At 42.8% G+C, this 19121-nt stretch overlaps 1 protein-coding gene across 1 annotated transcript; it reads left to right on the top strand.

Moving 5' to 3' along the window:
• The first annotated feature begins 757 nt into the window (after nucleotides 1–757).
• Nucleotides 758–18913, top strand: ecpas (Ecm29 proteasome adaptor and scaffold). Its single transcript, XM_085776365.1, has 49 exons — nucleotides 758–793; nucleotides 1604–1734; nucleotides 2015–2131; nucleotides 2421–2539; nucleotides 2717–2866; nucleotides 2979–3156; nucleotides 3361–3500; nucleotides 3638–3716; nucleotides 3813–3932; nucleotides 4089–4174; nucleotides 4287–4362; nucleotides 4453–4502; nucleotides 4601–4667; nucleotides 4858–4980; nucleotides 5087–5190; nucleotides 5336–5459; nucleotides 5557–5637; nucleotides 5742–5958; nucleotides 6309–6400; nucleotides 6498–6632; nucleotides 6718–6859; nucleotides 7136–7308; nucleotides 7441–7542; nucleotides 7792–7915; nucleotides 8707–8852; nucleotides 10812–10866; nucleotides 11018–11132; nucleotides 11237–11305; nucleotides 11409–11526; nucleotides 11613–11780; nucleotides 11905–11984; nucleotides 12318–12423; nucleotides 12538–12585; nucleotides 12699–12817; nucleotides 12994–13144; nucleotides 13249–13314; nucleotides 13466–13555; nucleotides 13663–13729; nucleotides 13818–13909; nucleotides 14003–14069; nucleotides 14189–14386; nucleotides 14608–14819; nucleotides 15266–15309; nucleotides 15426–15618; nucleotides 15731–15881; nucleotides 17026–17131; nucleotides 17258–17346; nucleotides 17440–17511; nucleotides 17977–18913. Exons 1-49 carry the CDS (start codon nucleotides 772–774, stop codon nucleotides 18114–18116), a joined length of 5514 nt encoding a protein of 1837 aa, XP_085632491.1. The 5' UTR covers nucleotides 758–771; the 3' UTR covers nucleotides 18117–18913.
• The last annotated feature ends 208 nt before the right edge of the window (nucleotides 18914–19121 follow it).

Here is a 19121-nt window from a genome sequence, read left to right as displayed (position 1 = left end):
CCGAAATAAACTAATAAATAAAGTTTCCATATCATACATGAGATAATTGAACTTAAACTGGCATAGTCACTTTGTTTTCAATCACAATGATGTGGAGACTCCATCATTATCTTTGTTGTATTTCAATAAACTGAAGATCTCTGACCTTTGTCCTACTTGGATTCTGAGAAACTCCATATATTTTTATGTACTTACAGATTATGAGCGCACAAAATAAAGCAGCCATCACACTGAAAAATAAAAAATTATGTAAGAGTTGCACACCTGCACCTTGTAGCTACATAACATTGCACAATTGTTCATCCTGCACTAACTGAATTACTGTAAATATGTTTTGTGTCTCCTTCTGATTTTATAAAAATGTTGTTACTGTATCCAGCCTAAATTATTTTATTCTACTAATTGTCGGATCTGTATTTTTTTTTTATTCTATTTTATTTGAGCTGCTGTGACACAATAATTGCCTGCAAAGGATGAACAAAGTAGCTACTATTTTATTCTAAATACAACAGCAGCCTACAGCAGATAGCTAAGCATAAAATTATATGATGCAAAAATATATATCATGTTATTCGCTGTAATTATTTAGTATTATATTGCATTCATATACATACCTTTAAACGTGTATATTTAGGTCTTATAATGCGCAAGTTGTGTGTAAAACGTGTGTGTGAGTGTCATGCTGTCTGGGCGATGAAACTGAGGAGTGGCCCCGCCGCCCGCAGTGACACTCACTGACCTGCAGGGGTCGCTGAACGACTCTCTGCAAACATGGCTGCTCAGGATGAACTCAGTAAGTTTCTCTCTGCATTATGGACATTAATATCTCCTTTAATGTCACATTCGTGGCTGTCAAACCTGTAGTAAATGACGAGCCTGCTTTATTCTGACGATAAGGGTGTTTTTTGAAGCAACGATAAAGCTTCTTCAGTTTAAAAACTGGGGATATAGCGATAGCTCGCTGCTCAGCTATGTTAGCTAGCCGGAATGCTAACGTCAGGGAGGCCGTTTGCCCAGTCATGGTCAAAATGAAACTATTACGCAGGCTATTAATATATGTCCACTGAATAAACTTCCCAGGTGTAAATCTCCAGGTTTGGTATTTTGGGACATTTTGGGTGGATTGGGCAGGATGTCAGTGGTAGTAAAGAGGCAGGGGTATTAAAGAGAGACGGTGAAATGCGTGGATAGTCTTGCCAGTTGATGCAGCTAGGTGGTTGATGAGCCATGCCAAGAGACAGAGGGCAGGGCTGGGTGATGGTCACAGCAACACAACAGCTGACAGGACGAGCTTATCAGTCAAACTGAAACAACATGCACGGGGGGGCTGTCTGTTTATAGTTCACCTTTTTGAGTTTGTATATATTACTCCCTCTGCATGGAAGCTGAAGGTCGCTCAGCCTGGTTTTTGCATGTGGCTGCAGACACACAATGGGTTGTTCTCCCATACTTGAATGAAAACCTATTGATAAATTGATTTTAAAATAGGTATTTCTTCCAAACTGACCTCCTGTGTGGTGTGCTTTCTTGGATTATGGCTGCAGCTGCGCTGAAAATGAAAGAACGGGAGTTAATCAAGGTGTTAAAATGTGTTTCCTGACAGATCAACTGGAACGGGTGTTCCTTCGCCTGGGCCATGCAGAAACAGACGAGCAACTACAAGACATTATCTCCAAGTTCCTACCCCCTGTGCTCCTCAAACTCTCCAGTGTCCAGGAGGGTGTGAGAAAGAAAGTAAGAAGGGTGTTGCCTATCTCTGTTTCCAAACATGATGTCAGTGACTCTTCAGTTTGCTCTTTACAGCCACATCTCTTAAAATTCGGGATAAATTACAGACGTGTGCCATCAGACACTTCACCTTAAATATTGTCTCTCGAAACAAAAACGTAGATAAATGCCTAGACCTTTTTTATTTAGCATCTGCAGCATTCGCTTCCTCTGACAGTTCCTGATCTAAGGATGCTTCTAAGTAGCTTGGATCTTTCTCTTTTTCTTTATTTGCCTCCTGTTCCAGGTAATGGAGTTGTTGGTCCATTTGAATAAGAGAATAAAAAGCCGACCTAAGATTCAGCTACCAGTAGAAACCTTGCTGGTGCAGTACCAGGACCCTGCAGCTGCCTCCTTTGTCACGGTACGAGTTTTACAGTGTCGCTTTCATGCAGGAGGATAACGTGTAACATTCATTCATAATAAAGTCAACACTGTGCTTGCTTGCTATCCTTGGTGACATTATTTTGACAGAGATCTGAGATGCCTATTGAGAGTTTGGTTCAAAATGTAACTTAACTACGTAATAACTGGTAAACTAGTAAGACAACCGCTGGGGTGGCCCTGTGTTTTGTTATCTGTTGATTTCAGTGTGTTTTATTCTGGTCTTTTTGTAACAAGAGTGGTGACTGTTTTAATAAAATATTCCGCAGAATTTCACCATCATCTACATCAAGATGGGCTACCCACGCCTGGAGGTGGGGAAACAGTGTGAGCTGGCCCCCACCCTCCTCACTGCCATGGAAGGCAAGCCACAGCCACAACAGGACAGGTGAGGGGACACACATGTCTTAGGATGCACAAAATGTTTATTGTTATCATAGTAGTGGTAAAAAAAACAAAACATTGATTGATACATTAATAAAATCATACGCAAATACTGATAGATAGTGTTTTTGGGGGGTTTCTTTTCTGATTATGCTTTTACATCCCCTTTCTCATCTTTTAGCCTGATGCACCTGCTGATTCCCACTCTGTACCACATGAAGTATCCTGCAGACACCTCCAAGAATGCGTTTCCATTTAACCTAACTGAGCGGCCAAAGACAGTGCAGCTGCTGCTGGAGTTTATGTTGGATGTTTTACTGATGCCTTATGGGTGAGTTTCTGCTGTGTGCTTTGGTTACTCTATGACTGATGGGCTCACTAAGAAGTAAAAGGAGTTACAGTTGAACAATCATGCTGACCTGTTGTCTTTTCGGTTCCTCTAGGTTTGTGCTGAACGAATCCCCGACTCGCCCTTCTCCCTCCGCCTCCCAGGGAAGTTCTGCAGATGGGACAGTGGCTGCGGGTGGCCAGGGTCTCCCCCAGCCTCCCCCAGGGATGAGTGTTTATGCAGCCAAGAGAGTGATTGGGGAAGCCCAGTGGAGCGCTGAGCAACTCGAGCAGGTACAATAACAGAAGCTGAAGGTTGAGTGGTGGCGATATTTTCGTCAGTTTTGGAGGTTTATATATTTGTGTATATGTACATTGGATAAAGCTTGACTCGGTATAGTGATTTAAGTATACTGTATATTTGAGAGGTGAGACACTTTGTTATATTTCCTTTGCCGTCAGCTGACAAATGGTTCATTGTGCATTTGGTGTCAACAGTGTAAGCTGGGGATAGTGAAGTTCATTGAGGCAAAGCAGGTTCCAGAGGTGGAGACTGTGGTTCACCTGGTGGTGGCGTCCAGTGACACCCGACATAGTGTTGCCACTGCCGCTGATCTGGAGCTGAGGAGTAAACAGAGGTAGGTGAATTGGCTTACGTTATCAAATGGGTTATATGTGCTTTACACATTTTCAGGCCCTTTATTAAGCAATCTTTGGCAACAAAGTGCCGAATTATTAGGCACTAACTCAATGCATTTACCTTTGTATTTTCCAGCATAATTGATTGGAATAATCCTCTAATAATCAACAAGATGTACAAGGTGTATCTTGGGGATGTTCCTCTCAAAACAAAGGTTTGTAATTTCAACATTTAAAGTTTAACCTTTTAATTTTTGTAATTGTTATATGCGTATGATATGTTTGTATGTAATGACTCCTGTGTGCATTAGGGTGGCAATATGAAACAAGAGCTGAAGCATGAACCAGTAAGCACAAGAGTCAAACTGAAGATCCTGCCACATCTCCTGCGGTCACGCCTGGCTGCAGAGTGTTTCCCAGCTAATATCCAGGTATGATGCTCGTCTGTGTCTGTGGAAACAGTTGTGTTTTCTTGATTTCCAAAACACAGTTTTGCAAACACAATTGTATGTTACGTCTAACTAAATGATTTTCAAGGATGCATCAGAGTACGGTAAAACCAATTATTCGTTGTCTTTCCTCCAAAGGTTGTGTATGATGGTCTGTTCGGAGCCAACACCAACAACAAACTGCTGTCTCTCACCTTGCAGTTTGTCCATCACATCTGTATGGTGTAAGAAAAGTGCACTTTGTCTTTGTCGAGAACCAAGATAACGTTTTTTTGTTGTTTTTTTTTACATGTGTTTGCATTTTAAAAAATAAATATTTTTCTTGCTATTTTTCAGGTGCCCTGACACCAATAAGCCTCTGGGGCTAATGCTGCTCAATGGTCTTACCAAGCTCATCAATGAATACAAGGAGGTATAACTACAAATAACAACATACATTTAATCCCCAAGATTATACAATTTAGTTTGACTTGTAGCTATTAATCAACATTTGTTCTTACAGGACCCTAAGTTACTATGTATGGCCTACTCTGCTGTGGGAAAACTCTCAAGGTATAATACATACATACACAAATAAAGTCCATCATTGTCAACTTGATGTGGGATCATAGCAGCAAAACATATTATACCTTTTATGTCCTCTTTTCTAGCCGCATGCCACAGTTGTTCACCAAGGATATTGCACTGGTACAGCAGTTTTTTGAGTCCATGTGCAAGGTAGGTGGACAGTCTCTTAACAAACTGACTGATTACGGTAAATGTGCTGATTACTCCACATGACGAAAACAGTCCTGGAAAATCAATGATCACAGTTGTTTATATATTCATTTTCTAGCCTCTGTTCACAGGAGGGCACGGTGATGTACGTAGCACTGATATTTCCAAAATTCTCTGTTATCCACTGCAGGAGGAGCCTGATGTCCGTCTTGCCATTCAGGAAGCTTTGTCCATGATGGTTGGAGCTTATGCTAACCTGCAGGGGGCACTACTGAACCTGATGGAGGCCCTGGTTGCTGCATACATTGGAAAAGTGGGTGCACACAGGCAAAATAGATCATAAAAAACACATAGATGTTCACTAGTTTATTAACTAGGCATGAGTCAAATGTAACCCACTGATTACTCTTTTTGTGCAGCCGGAGGTGCAAGTCCGCCAGGTGGCCATGAAGTTTGCCAGTACAGTATTTGCTCCTGATCACGTGCCATCGAGATACCTGCTGCTTCTGGCTGCTGGAGATCCGTAAGTACCAAAATCCAGAAATCTGTTACATCGTTGTAAATTGCAACAGCTTTTATTGAGCCTTGAAAACCCTTGTTGCATTATATACACAGGGAACATATACAAATAAGATGGGACATCTGAGTTGTGATTTTCTGTGTTTTAGGAGGGAGGAGGTGGCTGGGGAGGCCCAAAGGGTGCTAAGGGCTTTTCCTACCAAGATCTCTGAAAAGGAGGGACCTAAGCCAATGCCCTCCTTTCCTGACATGGTGGCCTACGTCCAGGAGAAAGTGAGCCTCTCTACATACTCTCCATTATCCTTTTAACCAGGCAATTTTTTGCTTAAAGAAGTGATGCATCTTATGTTTTTCACTGTGTCATTGTCAGGCGGCTCAAAGGATCAAGACTCCAGCAAAGTACATTGTTGGAACGTCCACTATTCCTTTCAACCCATCTGCATTTGGGGAGGTAAATATTAATTAGCCTGTGACATTTACAACTTATCAACTGTTGAAAAGTTAAATGTTTCAGACACCCACCACAGTGTCCACTTAATTTTCCTGTGTCCCCAGATCGTGCTCTACCTAAGGATGTGTTTAGCACACAGTGCTGGGGCCACACCCATGTCTACACGCTTGACAGACATGCAGGATGATGCCCCAGTCATTGGACGCTACGTCCACACTCTGCTGTCCTCTGAACCGCAGCCTTCAGTGCCAAAGGGGTCTGAGGCAAATCCTATTCACGTCTACATGGATCTGCTGCAGCAGCTGCTGTCTGCTGTTGGAGGTGATATAAATGAATCCGCTCTTCTAGAGGATGTGGGTTCATGATAAATAGGGGTTAGAATTGTGACTTAAGTGTTTTTAAAGTAGGAGCTTGTTGTGAGTATTGTCTGAGTAACACAAATATTGATTTGCCTTCTGAGGCCACATGTGTCTCATTAAAAGTGTCAGTAAATTCTGTTGAAAAAAGTAAATTTAATTATATACATACTGACTTAAATATCCAACACTAAATAAAATGAATACACAACAGGTTTTGGCTGTGATACAGTTGGTATTCATTTATCATGCATTATGAGCATTAGATATGTTTTTGAGGGAAGTTGTGGGAATTCATAAACAATCTCTTAACAGGAATCCCAGTCATGTACTGTCTACTGGAGGTGGTGTCTGTCTGCCCAGAGAAACTGGCTCCGAGATTTGCTGATAAAATTGACTGGATTAAAGTGAGTATTTCATTTATTCACGTGCTTACTCAAATCTTGGGGTAGATTTACTATTGGCAATGCATTCAGGTGTCATAACAGCTGTTGTATTCTCCAGAGTCTGATGAATACAAATAAGGAGGACATGAGGGAGCTCGCAGCCCAGCTGTATGCTGTCGTGGTTTCCACCATGACGGGCAACGAGCTTCAGTCAGCCGTGCAGAACCTGATTAAAATCACCAAAGACAACCACGTATGTAAAACACTACATAGATTGCATTTTAACAGCTGTTCAACTCAACAGTGTGTAAATGTTTCCTGGTCTTGTTGAACCACAGAGTCCTGAGACTCAGCATGGCGCCATCTTGGCTCTCGGCTATATGGTGGGAAGGTACACAAGCAAGAAAAAAGCCTTTAAGCAAATGAGCATCTCCTCAAAAGACGATGATGAACTTGTTGCCATGGCTACCAAGACAGTTGGTATGAGACTTTTTTTAATTTAATTTTTTTCTTTTCTTTACAATTTCCTACATTTTTACTTTAATTCACTGACTAAGATTGAGCCATTAAGTACAATGAATTGATGATAAAAAGTTAGGTTTTGATGAAATGTAAATAAAATTGCTAAATGTAGGGTTGTTAAAATCTATTTTCCGTAACTTAACATTTTATTTAGTTTGCCAATAGAGGTCTTTTTTTGTATGAAATTAAAGTAGAATACAATAATGCTGCCCTGGGTTATGTTTGCCCATCTAGGTTCCTTCCTGGACAGCAGTAGTGCACTACTGGCTGTAGCAGCCTGCACAGCTCTGGGAGAAATTGGAAGAAATGGTACCCTGCTGATCCCTGCAGAGGGTGAAGGCTTCACCAAACTCTCCACTGTGGAAAACTTGCTGGCACGCATTCCCTCTGGCAAGGAGAGCACAAAGGTAACGTTGGACTCTTTCTAAATTACCCTCATGCATGCATACATACTGATATGTCGGGACTTTAACGATTTGCTGACTTGCATCTTGTCCTCTTATTTGTGTTTTTCTGTCTTGTTCATGTCTGTGGTCCAGATGAAGGAGCGATCCATCCAGACCTTGGGCCACCTACCAGTGGGAGATGGAGAATTCCCTCATCAGAAGAAGCTGTTGCAGGGACTCATGGACTCTGTAGAGGTAAGAAAAGTGTAATTACGTATGTATTCTAGATCATTTTTGGCAAGATTGGCTTGGATTGCTCTATTTGATATTTTAAGATGTTTGTTAAGACCCAATATTTAATGTCATAAGATGAGGATCAGGCTGTGTAGTTGTTGCTGAAGTGCAGTTGTCTGCCAGCACAAATAAAGAAAAAATATATATCTGCATGAATCTCTTGCTTGAGCCCCTATGAAGCTCTTTTTTCTTTTTGTTTTTAATCTTCAGGCCAAACAGGTGGAGCTGCAGTTCACGGTTGGAGAGGCCATCACCAGTGCTGCAATAGGCACCAGTTCAGGAGCTGCCAGAGACCCATGGACCTGTACTGAGGAGCAGTACAGCCCGCCACACAGTGAGTACTGTCAGTTGTAGCTAGACTTCAAAGAGTACTTAAAACTGCTTTTTGATCAGATTTATACATTGTGGGCTAGCATTGCATTATAAAGGTGAATTTGAGTTACAGTCAATGTTTAAACTGTTACAAACAACATCGAAGGATTAAACATTTATGTCAGCTTCTAAAGTGTAATTCCAAGTAGATAATAGGAATTTGTGATAGCAACATGACTGTGAACTGGTTACAAAGGCAGTTACATCACTGATTAACTTATCTTATCAGAGTTATACACCGTTTGTTTGTATCTAGTTTCAAAATGCTGAAAATGTGGAACACAACAAAATCTAATTCAGGCTTTTTGTCTGGTGTGACTGCAAGGTTAGCACTACGGTTAACTACTCATCTAAGTTCAAATAAGAAATGTATTATAGTTCTTCATATTCTGTCAGCACTGTGAGAATGCAGTTATACTTATGTAGGCAGAATGGGAAGAACTAATGAATTCAGGTCATTTCTCGAGCTAGGTTCAGGCATATCTGATTGGCTTATCGAGTATGTGTTGAGGCTGACTGTGCACATTGCATTTTTTCCCAAATGATCAGATTTGTCACACTGGCTCTTGCATTTTAAAAGTGCTTTACTTGCTGACTTATTTCACGTGTAGCTCATCTGCATTACTAGTACATTTATTTGCCTTATCATACATTTACAGTACATTCAGTAGTATTTTTTTATGCCTGTCAAACCTCCCATGGCAAAATACTAGGTTTAACCACATATTCACTTTTTTTTTTTTTACCTGTTAGATGTTAAAAACAACGATGTGGTTCCTTGGGTCCTGAACTCCATCCTGGCCAGATACATACCCAGCCAGAACCCCCATGTCCGACAGGCAGCCTGCATCTGGCTGCTCTCTCTGGTCAAGAAACTCAGCCAACACAAGGAAATCATGGTGAGTGTATAGTGCAAATACTGTAGACTTCTGAACCCCAAGACAGGTTTGGCTCTTTTGCATGCTTGCAATTCATGCTGTATTCAAATTTTAGGGGTTAAACAACAAATTTGTATACACATCAACTCTGATGGTAGGTTTGGTCACAACTTATTTTGGCAAAGTGATCTTATTATACCTAGTGTCGCGACCACGCGCCACCCTGGCAAGTTAAGTTTCACAATTAAGGCTCTAACAAGTCTAGGCTTCAGGGATGACACAGGTGCACATATTTCTATTACTAAAACCCTGGAGTCTGGTGGGAATTCGCTGCCATATCGCCCAATGTTTGACTCACCGGTTGCTTCACGGTCATCACCTGTAGCTTGGTCGGCGAATCCCTCTTAGCAGACCGGCGTCCTGCTGCAGTGGCACCGGGCCGGCACCAGCTCGGCGTCCTGCGTGCATCGACCTCCGTCCGTCGTCACGCGGTCATGGCTTTGTCAGTTCATTTGTGTTTAGACGAGACAATAACTAGACGATAAATCAATCTTGCGGTGAAGGGGATTCTTCCGTCAGCTCCCTGGGACAGCTGCCTTGTGTCCTCTTTGGCGTTTTCCCAGCATCCCCCGCTCCTTCCGCTCACTTAAGACTTAAGCGGACCGGTAACCAGGCAACCAATCAAAACATTACACAATATGGCAGCCCCCCCCTTCTCAAACCTAAGGAAGTGACTGTAACACTAGCATGTCAAACAGTGGGTTAATTTTGTATTTACTGTTAGTTGTAAGAAATATTTGACCTTTTTATGAAGGATGTGGATTGCTCCACTAAGTTGATGAAATACTCCTTCACTGAGTTTAGCTGAATACATTTGTCCACCCACATGTTGCGTATGTGCACATAGATTTGTTATTTGCCTTTTGAAAACGGGGTAAGAATTACTGCTTTGATTTATGTTAATATTTGGGGGATGAGAGATTTAAAAGAGGATCCATACACAAACTGTTGAGCTTAAAGGGCAATTCCAGGCGAATTCAACTCAGGGGTGTATTTTCATATCATTTTAGGTCTAAAAGAATGAATCTGAAGATTTTCAGTTTAATCGCTCCTGTTTTGCGGTAGTTGCGTCTGTCCGCGCATCGCCACGGCAGCAATGAATGGGAGTGGATGTAAGTTCCGCTGTTTAGGCTGTTTCCAGCCCTCAAAGCCGCAATTTTTTTCCACAGACAGCATCAGATGGCTACTCAAACATGCACCAAGAAGTTTATTTACTTCAAGCAAGCCGACATGTTTGTAAAAGTCGATCTAATTCAAAGTCTCCCGGAGTCTCGCGCGAGCCCGAAGTTGCAGTGCTGGTGTATTCAGGCGCAGTAGGAGCTACCGCTTGTGTCATAAACACAGGAATATCAACTCCTTACTTGCTCGAAGTGTACATTTTTTTCCACAGACAGCGTCAGGTGGCTACTCAAACATGCGCCGAGAAGTCTTTTTTTACTTGAAGCAAGTAAAGAGTTGATATTCCTGTGTTTATGACACAAACGGTAGCTTTTCCCACTGCATGTGAACACACCGAGCACGGCAACTGGGTCTCGCGCGAGACTCCGGGAGACTTTGAATTAGATCTAGTTTTACAAACATGTCGGCTTGCTTGAAGTAAATAAACTTCTCGGTGCATGTTTGAGTAGCCATCTGACGCTGTCTGTGGAAAAAAATTGCGGCTTTGAGGGCTGGAAACAGCCTAAACAGCGGAACTTACATCCACTCCCATTCATTCCTGCCGTGGCGATGCGCGGACAGACGCAACTACCGCAAAACAGGAGCGATTAAACTGAAAATCTTCAGATTCATTCTTTTAGACCTAAAATGATATGAAAATACACCCCCGAGTTGAATTCGCCTGGAATTGTCCTTTAATGTGTACCGGTATATGTCAGATCTATCACGGTCATTTAAAAAACTTTTCCTTCTCTCCTACAGTCCCATTTAAAGGAGATTCAGGTGGCATTCATCTCTGTACTCTCAGACCCCGATGGTAAGAGGACAGCAGTCTCTCATCACACTGATCTGCTCATTACTCACATCAGCCAGTGTTGTACCTGCACATCCTTACAAAACAAGCAACACCCACTACTGTCTGTCCCTCTGAATTCTACATCCATCCCTCTTTTTCTTCTTTCATCTAGAGCTGAGTCAGGACGTATCCTCTAAAGGACTTGGCTTGGTCTATGAGATGGGAGGAGAGGCTGACCAGCATGAACTGGTGTCCACTCTAGTAGAAACACTCATGACTGGCAAAAGGTGAGTTTAGTAAAGTAATGGAACAAGAGAGACTCTCAGGGTGTTGTAATGTAATGTGCTGTGCTGGAGAGGAAAGGAAATCAAACAATCTTTTATGTTTGCAGAGTGAAACATGCTGTCTCAGAAGATACAGAGGTGTTCCAAGGAGAGGGTTTGGGGAAAACACCTGATGGGTAAGTCACACACCACCTCAATTTTCTCTTTATTTTTCTGTGTTTCTGTGGGTGCCGTGTGGCGAGATGAAGGTTTTTCTCCTGTTTTGACATGTCATGGCAGCCATGGCCTAACCACATACAAGGAACTCTGCTCATTGGCCAGTGACCTCAACCAACCAGATCTTGTTTACAAGTTCATGAACCTGGCCAATCACCATGCCATGTGGAACTCCCGCAAGGTATCATCACACTTTTTTCTTGTCAAGTTATAGGTTTGCTTTTGTACCCCCTCTCCAAACCCTAACCTCTTCTCTCCCCATTTCAGGGAGCAGCGTTTGGATTTCACATGATTGCTGCCAAGGCCGGGGAGCAGCTGGCTCCATTCCTGCCCCAGCTTGTGCCACGTCTGTACCGCTATCAGTTTGACCCCAACCTGAGCATTCGCCAGGCCATGACCAGCATTTGGGATGCACTGGTCACTGATAAGACCCTGGTAGGAGTTCGTTAGAGCACAGAATAAGAACATAATATGCACTTTTGCATGTGTATGTACACTTTGGTGTAAATAAACACCACCCTCAGTAGTGATTATATGTGGATGTTTTGATGTGTCTCAGGTGGATAAGTATCTGAAGGAGATCCTGCAGGATGTCCTTTCCAACTTGACTAGTAACACCTGGAGAGTGCGAGAGTCCAGGTAAAGTAACAGCACAAACATATGACATTAGGACATAATATGCTCATTTCAGGGGCTTTTAATATGATATTGGACCCCAGTGGGCCACTATTGAAAGTCTCCATCAATACAAAACTCTGGCTCTTTCCTGCTTCCCTCTGAAACACTTGGATTCAACGCCTTGATCTTTTTTCTTTTACATCCTATTCCTTTTATCTCCAACCTCATGGGATTATAGAAAGTATTGCAGTTATGTCAACTATTATGGGAATGTAGCTGTTGAGCTTGTTCTCAGTGTGCTGTAATACAATTGTCCAAAGAAGTGAATTGTGATGAATTTGTTTTTCCTACCAGCTGCCTGGCCCTGAATGACCTGATCCGTGGCCGCCAAGCTGATGACCTCATCGACCATCTTGCAGAAATGTGGGAAACACTGTTCAGAGTCCTTGATGACATCAAGGTGAGAAGGAAATCAGAATAAGTGTTTTCTTACATCCACTAAACACAAGTGATGTAAAGTTGACTTGGTCCATTGGTTGAGCTTCGATCTGACCGTTGTGTGTTTGTATTTCAGGAGTCTGTGAGGAAGGCTGCAGACCTAACACTGAAAACACTCAGTAAGGTGAGTGTGTTTGCCACAGGACTGGCCTGCGTGTATATGTTTGTATTTGTTGGTGTGTGTGTGTACACATATCCAGGTGTCGTCCCTTGAGATTCTCTTTCTGTGCCGTCTAGGTGTGTACTCGTATGTGTGAGTCTACAGGCTCAGCAGCCCAGAGAACTGTGGCGGTGCTGTTGCCCACTCTGCTGGAGAAAGGCATCATTAGCAATGTCTCAGAGGTCCGCTCACTCAGGTAATGTCTCCCAGCTGATGTGGTCTTGGTTCCGTTGCTCTCAAGCCACTCATGTCAAGGCAACATGGGTTTTATCCCAGTTGCAGTATTCAGGTATTATCACCAGAATACCAGGCTGTGATTTTATGTCCCTCCTTGTTTACGTTCTTCTGTCCTAACCACCTTTTTCCTACCAGTATCCAGACCCTGGTGAAGATTAGTAAGACAGCTGGGGCCAGACTAAAGCCTCATGCTGCCCGACTCATCCCAGCCCTGTTGGAGGCCCTCAGCACCCTGGAGCCCCAGGTCCTCAACTACCTCAGCCTCCGAGCTACCGAGCAGGAGAAGGTAACGTCGGCCTTCTACTGCATCCTCACCTAAGTCCGGTAACCAAAGTAGTTTTTCTCACACATTACATTTCATATTAACATGATTTACATATTTTTTTCTAGAGTGCCATGGATGCTGCAAGACTAAGTGCTGCCAAGTCCTCCCCAATGATGGAGACCATCAACATGGTAAAAACTATATAAATATTGTGACTGTTTGATACAGTTTGTACGTGTCCTGGTTAAGATTTTGATGTTTCTCTATTTTAAATCCTGACATGTCATACAGATGAATGAGGATTGTTTCAAAAGATTTTGTCCTTTGTGTCTTTGTACTCAGTGTCTGCAGCACCTCGATGTTTCTGTGCTGGGAGAGCTGGTTCCTAGACTCTGTGAGCTCCTTAAGAGTGGAGTGGGATTGGGCACCAAGGTAAAACACACTCCTACAGCCACTACTTAATATGTCGATTACCTACTTCTTTGCATCTTCCTGCCAAGCTCTTCAAGGGCCGTCTAATGTTTGGCTCTTCTCCACAGGGTGGCTGTGCCAGTGTAATTGTTTCACTCACTGTGCAGTGTCCCCAGGACCTCACCCCATATTCAGGTACAGCACAAGTTTCCATCTGCACTTCTACTATGTTTGGTGTCTGGTGCAAGAGAAGTAGTAACAGGGATGTTTTTGCTGTTTGCAGGCAAACTGATGAGTGCCCTGCTGAATGGTATCCACGACAGAAGCACTGTGGTACAGAAAGCATTTGCCTTCGCTCTGGGACACCTTGTCAGGGTAGGCTTCATTTGCAGCCATATGTCATTAATTACACCTTAGGTTGTTAGTGATATCGTAAGCATTGTTTGTTAAACTTTTTCGCCCCATCAGACGGCAAAGGACAGCAGTGTGGAGAAACTACTACTGAAGCTCAACACCTGGTACTTGGAGAAAGAGGGTGAGACGGCAGGAAATATTTCTCACTTGGAAAATCAGAATGAAACAAATTTCTACATTGATGCAATTTAACCTTTGGAACTGTGCTCTTCGCCTCTCAACGCTCTCTTTTACTCCCAGAACCACTGTATAAGTCGTCATGTGCGTTGACCGTACATGCCATCAGCCACTACAGCCCTGATGTGCTGAAGGGCCACGCAGGAGTGGCCCTGCCGCTGGCCTTCCTGGGCATGCATCAGGCACCAGGTCCTGATGAGGAGAAAGGAGAGAGCCACGATGCTACACTGTGGGCTGAGGTGTGGCAGGAGAACGTCCCAGGTGAGAACTTATTCACACAGTACAACTACAATAAGACCGACTAGAGATATGTATATGAAGAACTTTGATTAGAAGTTATTAAGATTTTCTACAATTGTAGCTGCATACTCTTTTGGAGCAAAGGTTATACATTATAAACATAGTACAATCAAACATCTAGATGTTTTTGTGTGATTACAATAGCCTGATGTTTTGTTCTTTACCCTTGTCTGTGATTCCAGGAAGCTTTGGAGGCATCAGACTCTACATGACAGAGCTGATCGCCATCACACAGAAAGCTCTGCAATCTCAGTCCTGGAAGATGAAGGCTCAGGGTGCTGCTGCCATGGCAACTGTTGCCAAGGAACAAACGGGTTCATTGGTGGCCCCACACCTTGGCCTGGTGCTGACAGCTTTGATACAGGGACTTTCCGGACGCACATGGGCGGGCAAGGTAACAACTGCTGAAACAAGATCTGAGTGTAAAAACAAAAAACTAATGGTTACAGTTAAGTTTTTAAGCTTTTATGCACACAATATCTTGGTGACACCTTCAGGTAAATTCCTCAGATTCAACATAGGATAAACTGAATTTGAATTTGGATGTTAAGGGCCAAAGTGTTTGTGACCTCACAAAACACATTTTTGGTCCTAACTCATAAATTGATGAACAAATCATGTTTAACACGAATGTCTTAAGCAGATAGATTAAAAACATTTCATATCCGAATAGTCAAAGGTCAATTTAACTGACATCATCATGGTTTGCAAAACCCGGTATTCAAAGCTGTGTCTCAGGAATTGGACATTATGAGCACATTTCCTGCAACTTGGCAGGTTGGCAAGGGCATAAAACCATTTTACTTCATTCTACTTTCTTATTTGGACTTTTTCTCCCAGGAGGAGCTGTTGAAAGCCATTGGATCAGTGGTGTGCAAATGCAGGTGAGACTTCTCACAGGACTTTTCCCATTCCAGTTTTATAGGAAGGAAAATGTTAATTTCCCATCTACTATCCTTTTTTTTTTCACTTTTGCTTGAATTCTTCCTGTGGCTTTCAGCGCTGAGCTGCAGAAGCCCTGTGCAGGCCAACCCACCATCCCTGAGGTGCTGGAAGTCGTGTTAAAAGAATGTCGCAAGGAGAGTCTGGTGTACAAAATGGCGGCTTTACGCTGTGCTGGAGACGTGCTCCACAGCACCCAGGAGGACCGTTTTTGTGATATGACGGAAATCCTTTTCCCTCTGATCAAGAAGGTTAAACACCTGCTTATTTGATATTGACTGTTGTAACACCGCCGCCATATTTAAACTACTTACTGGGTTTACAGAAGCCTTATAGCTGAACTTGTCTCCATGTACCCAACAGAGCTGCCCGCAGAGTGGTGGTGCATCCCCGAGGTCACTGGAGGATGACGATGACGACACAGACGTGAAGGAGAAAGAGTTGCAGACTGAAGCTCTTCTTTGTGCTTTTGAGACTCTAGGAAAGTCTTGGCCCAGGAACCCACAGACTCAGGGTAAAATTGAGTACAAGTTTAGAAAAATGTAAACCACACTCACAAAACTGCACCCTTGCTTTGACATAATTTATAACGTGGATTCTGAAAAATATGAGTGCTGGATATTGGGATAAAACCTCATATACTGTAAAACACCAAATAAGGGCCCGGGCGTTTATTTGCTTAAATCGCTCAAATCAACAGGCGTTTATTAGGGACCTGTGTTTATTTGGGACCTGCGTTTATTAATAGTGTTCAACCTGGACCTCCTTCTGGGTAAAGAGGCTTCACTCTGTGGCGGCAGGCGGCGGTGGAATGATACGTGCGTTTCTCAAGGCATTACTGTAAATACGGCCAGGGCGGACTCGTTCTCGGTCTCGCTGACCTCCGCGGTCCTGGCCCGCACAGGTACCAGACTGAGACCCCCCGTCATGTCGGTCCTCCAAGTTGCAAAAACCCTGCGGACGCCCAGTCTCTCCACTCCTCTCCCTCACTTCAGCACCTGTGTTGGCTCGCACCACCGTCCTTTTTTTAAAATTATTATTATTTAAAACGAGGAGCGAGCCGAGCCGACACTGTGCAGCCCAGGACAGGTGCCGAAGTGCGGATGAGAGGAGTGGGCAGACCGGGCAGGAGCAACCAGCCCAGAGGCGTCCTGTCAGTCCTCGGCCGTCTTTAACGTCACGCGACACCCACTATATTTGCATAGAATATTTTTTGACAACCAGAAAAACAATGTTTGACCCGGCGTTTATTTGGGATGGGCGTTTAATATAAAAAATATTTTGCTACACCCGGCGGTTAATTGGGACCGGCGGCAATTTGGGACTCGGCCCTTATTTGAAGTTTTACGGTAGATAAGTTTGAGTTATAAATCATATTTCTTTTTTATCATATTTGTCCATGGACTCTTTGCCTGATGTCTGAGAGCGCCTTAAGAAACTGTACGACTAAAGTATCTGCCTCTACCCATTAGGGAGGTGACGGTATTGATGCAAAAATACTGTCCTTTTTATTCTCAAAGTTGTTTCAAACCATTTTAATTTATCACATTTTAAGATCTGTTGATGTGTTTATATAGGTCAAAAAGGTGGGTGGACTGTTGAGAATCTGAGATGTGGCTCTCACAAAGTGACGTTTTGTGAACTCTGTCTGTCTGTAGCTCGTTTCCACGTGGAGGTATGCCACCTAATGTGTGAAAAGCTTAAGCTAAGCACTTGGAAAGTTCAGCTTGCTGTTCTGCAGTCCATGAAGGCTTACTTCAAGGGGTGAGGAGAATCCCTTACAAAATATTTTCTCATTATTTGTTCTTTTGAACGAACCCTGAGATGATTGGTTTGTGCTTCTGTTTTTAAGTTTATTTCACCTATGAGTGTGTTTTTTTTCTCCTTTAGGTTATTGCTGCTAGAGAAGGGCAGTGAAGACTTCAATGCACTGTCACAGATCCTCACAGAGACGTGTGCTGCTCTCACACACCCTTTAGGTACTGGCTGCACTTTTCCAATACATTTTGCATAATTATTAGTGGTATGTTTTATTTCACCACTATGTTTGTATTTTCCTTTTTTCTATCCAGAAAACAAAAGCTACTCATCTGTGAGGACAGAGGCCCTGACAGTTGTGGATCTGGTAGTAAAGAGAACTGGAGGTGAGTTGTTTGCTGCTAATCCTGCCTCAAAGTGTGTTACTCTTCAGTTTAGTTTAAAAGTTTGTGGTTTACTGATAACATTGAGGTAGTTTTGTGGTAAACATAACTCTGCCAGGAGTAAAGGTGAATATGATAGACAAATGCAAATGATGTCATGTCGCCAGTTTTCCTGATTTATTTTTTATTCATCAAACATGATGCTATCAACATGGCTCAAGGCTGTTGGACTGTTGGTTAGTCAGTGCACCGCTTTGGGCCAGGCTTAAGAAATAGTCTACCGTATGTATTGCCAGGAAATCCTCTTGCATCATGTTTGTGGTTCTAACACCAACTTAAGTTAAATGTCACTTTTAAATATGAGATTCATATCTATCTTTTGTTTGTATGTATTCATGTATGCATATGAGAGACCGTTGATCCACATGTTACTGATTGAATATTCCTGTGTGCATGTGATGTTGACAGAGAGTGAACAGTGGGACTGTGTGTCTGTGAAGAGCCGGGAGCAGCTGCAGCGCTCCCTCTCAACGCTGCAGTCTGACAGCAGACCTGACCTGAGGGATAAGGCCCAGGAGCTGCGTAGACATATCCAGAGTCAACCCTGAGCACACGCAAACACACACTCTCCCTCACACACATACACATACACACACAGCTCACCGAGTCAGCCAAATGCAAACAGATTCACACGCAAAGTACAAAGCAAGAAACCAGAGCATCTACTTCTTTTAAACATCTTTATGAGTAAAACAAAACATTACTAGCACACTCCTCTGTCTGACCTCTTTGCTACAGCAGTTTTCTCTCATGCAGATAATTACAAAACCTCTCAATCATTATATTAAGTATCCATATTACCTGTGGGCTTTGAAGCTTGTGCAAGAGAGTGCTCCACTCAAGCTGACTGACCGATTCACATTTGTGGCTGACGAAGCTTGAAGAGACTACAACAGGTCTGAGCTCTCGGTGACGGTGGTGAAGCGTGAGACCATTATTGTAATGTGTCAAGTTTTTATTTGGTTCATTTAAATGGACGGTAAGATGAATGAATTCTATATAAACCGATGTGTTGGGTTTGTGGACACTGTATACCTATAGCCCCAAAATGGGGACTTTTACTACTGTTGTGGGTTTGCTGACCCATTGAACAACAGCAGGTCAAACACAGAAAGATGATGAGTCAGCTGGCATTCAAAGTTTATACTTTGAGCATGTCCTGGAAATGGTATTTTGTTTCTCCTGTTTGCGAGGTGAATGGACACGACAAAAAAAAATCCTATTTTGTGAAGTTTTGAGAATTAGTAAAAAAAAAAAAAATAAAAATCCTGCTGTTAACTTCAAAGTGATGCTATAGTTGTTTGAAATTGTCCCTGATGAAATAAAACTACCTTGGTAATTTGGACCTTCTTCTCTTGTCTTTCTGCAATATGATGGTTTCACATTCACAGCGTTAATACAGGCAACAGGTCCAGACCAGATGTCGGTGAAACAACGTACTGCTGTGAAAATCACTCACAAAGTCACAACTCAAATGAAAACTAACTTCTGCTAATTAATCATAGGCATTTCAAAGCAGGTTAAATGTATTGCATCTAGTTAGATACAATGCT

This window comes from Trachurus japonicus, chromosome 1 (assembly GCF_045865225.1).
Source record: "Trachurus japonicus isolate A0001 chromosome 1, Traja_1.0".
In the NCBI taxonomy this organism is placed as follows: Eukaryota; Metazoa; Chordata; class Actinopteri; order Carangiformes; family Carangidae; genus Trachurus; species Trachurus japonicus.
The sequence above is the reverse complement of the archived record's forward strand: the minus strand, read 5'-3'. Positions and strand labels throughout refer to the sequence as shown.

Coding starts and splice junctions, on each gene's coding strand:
- ecpas (XM_085776365.1), top strand. CDS start 772: ATGGCTGCTCAGGATGAACTCA. Junction 11,133..11,236: donor ACACTCATGACTGGCAAAAG/GTGAGTTTAGTA, acceptor TTATGTTTGCAG/AGTGAAACATGCTGTCTCAG. Junction 12,586..12,698: donor CACTGAAAACACTCAGTAAG/GTGAGTGTGTTT, acceptor TGTGCCGTCTAG/GTGTGTACTCGTATGTGTGA.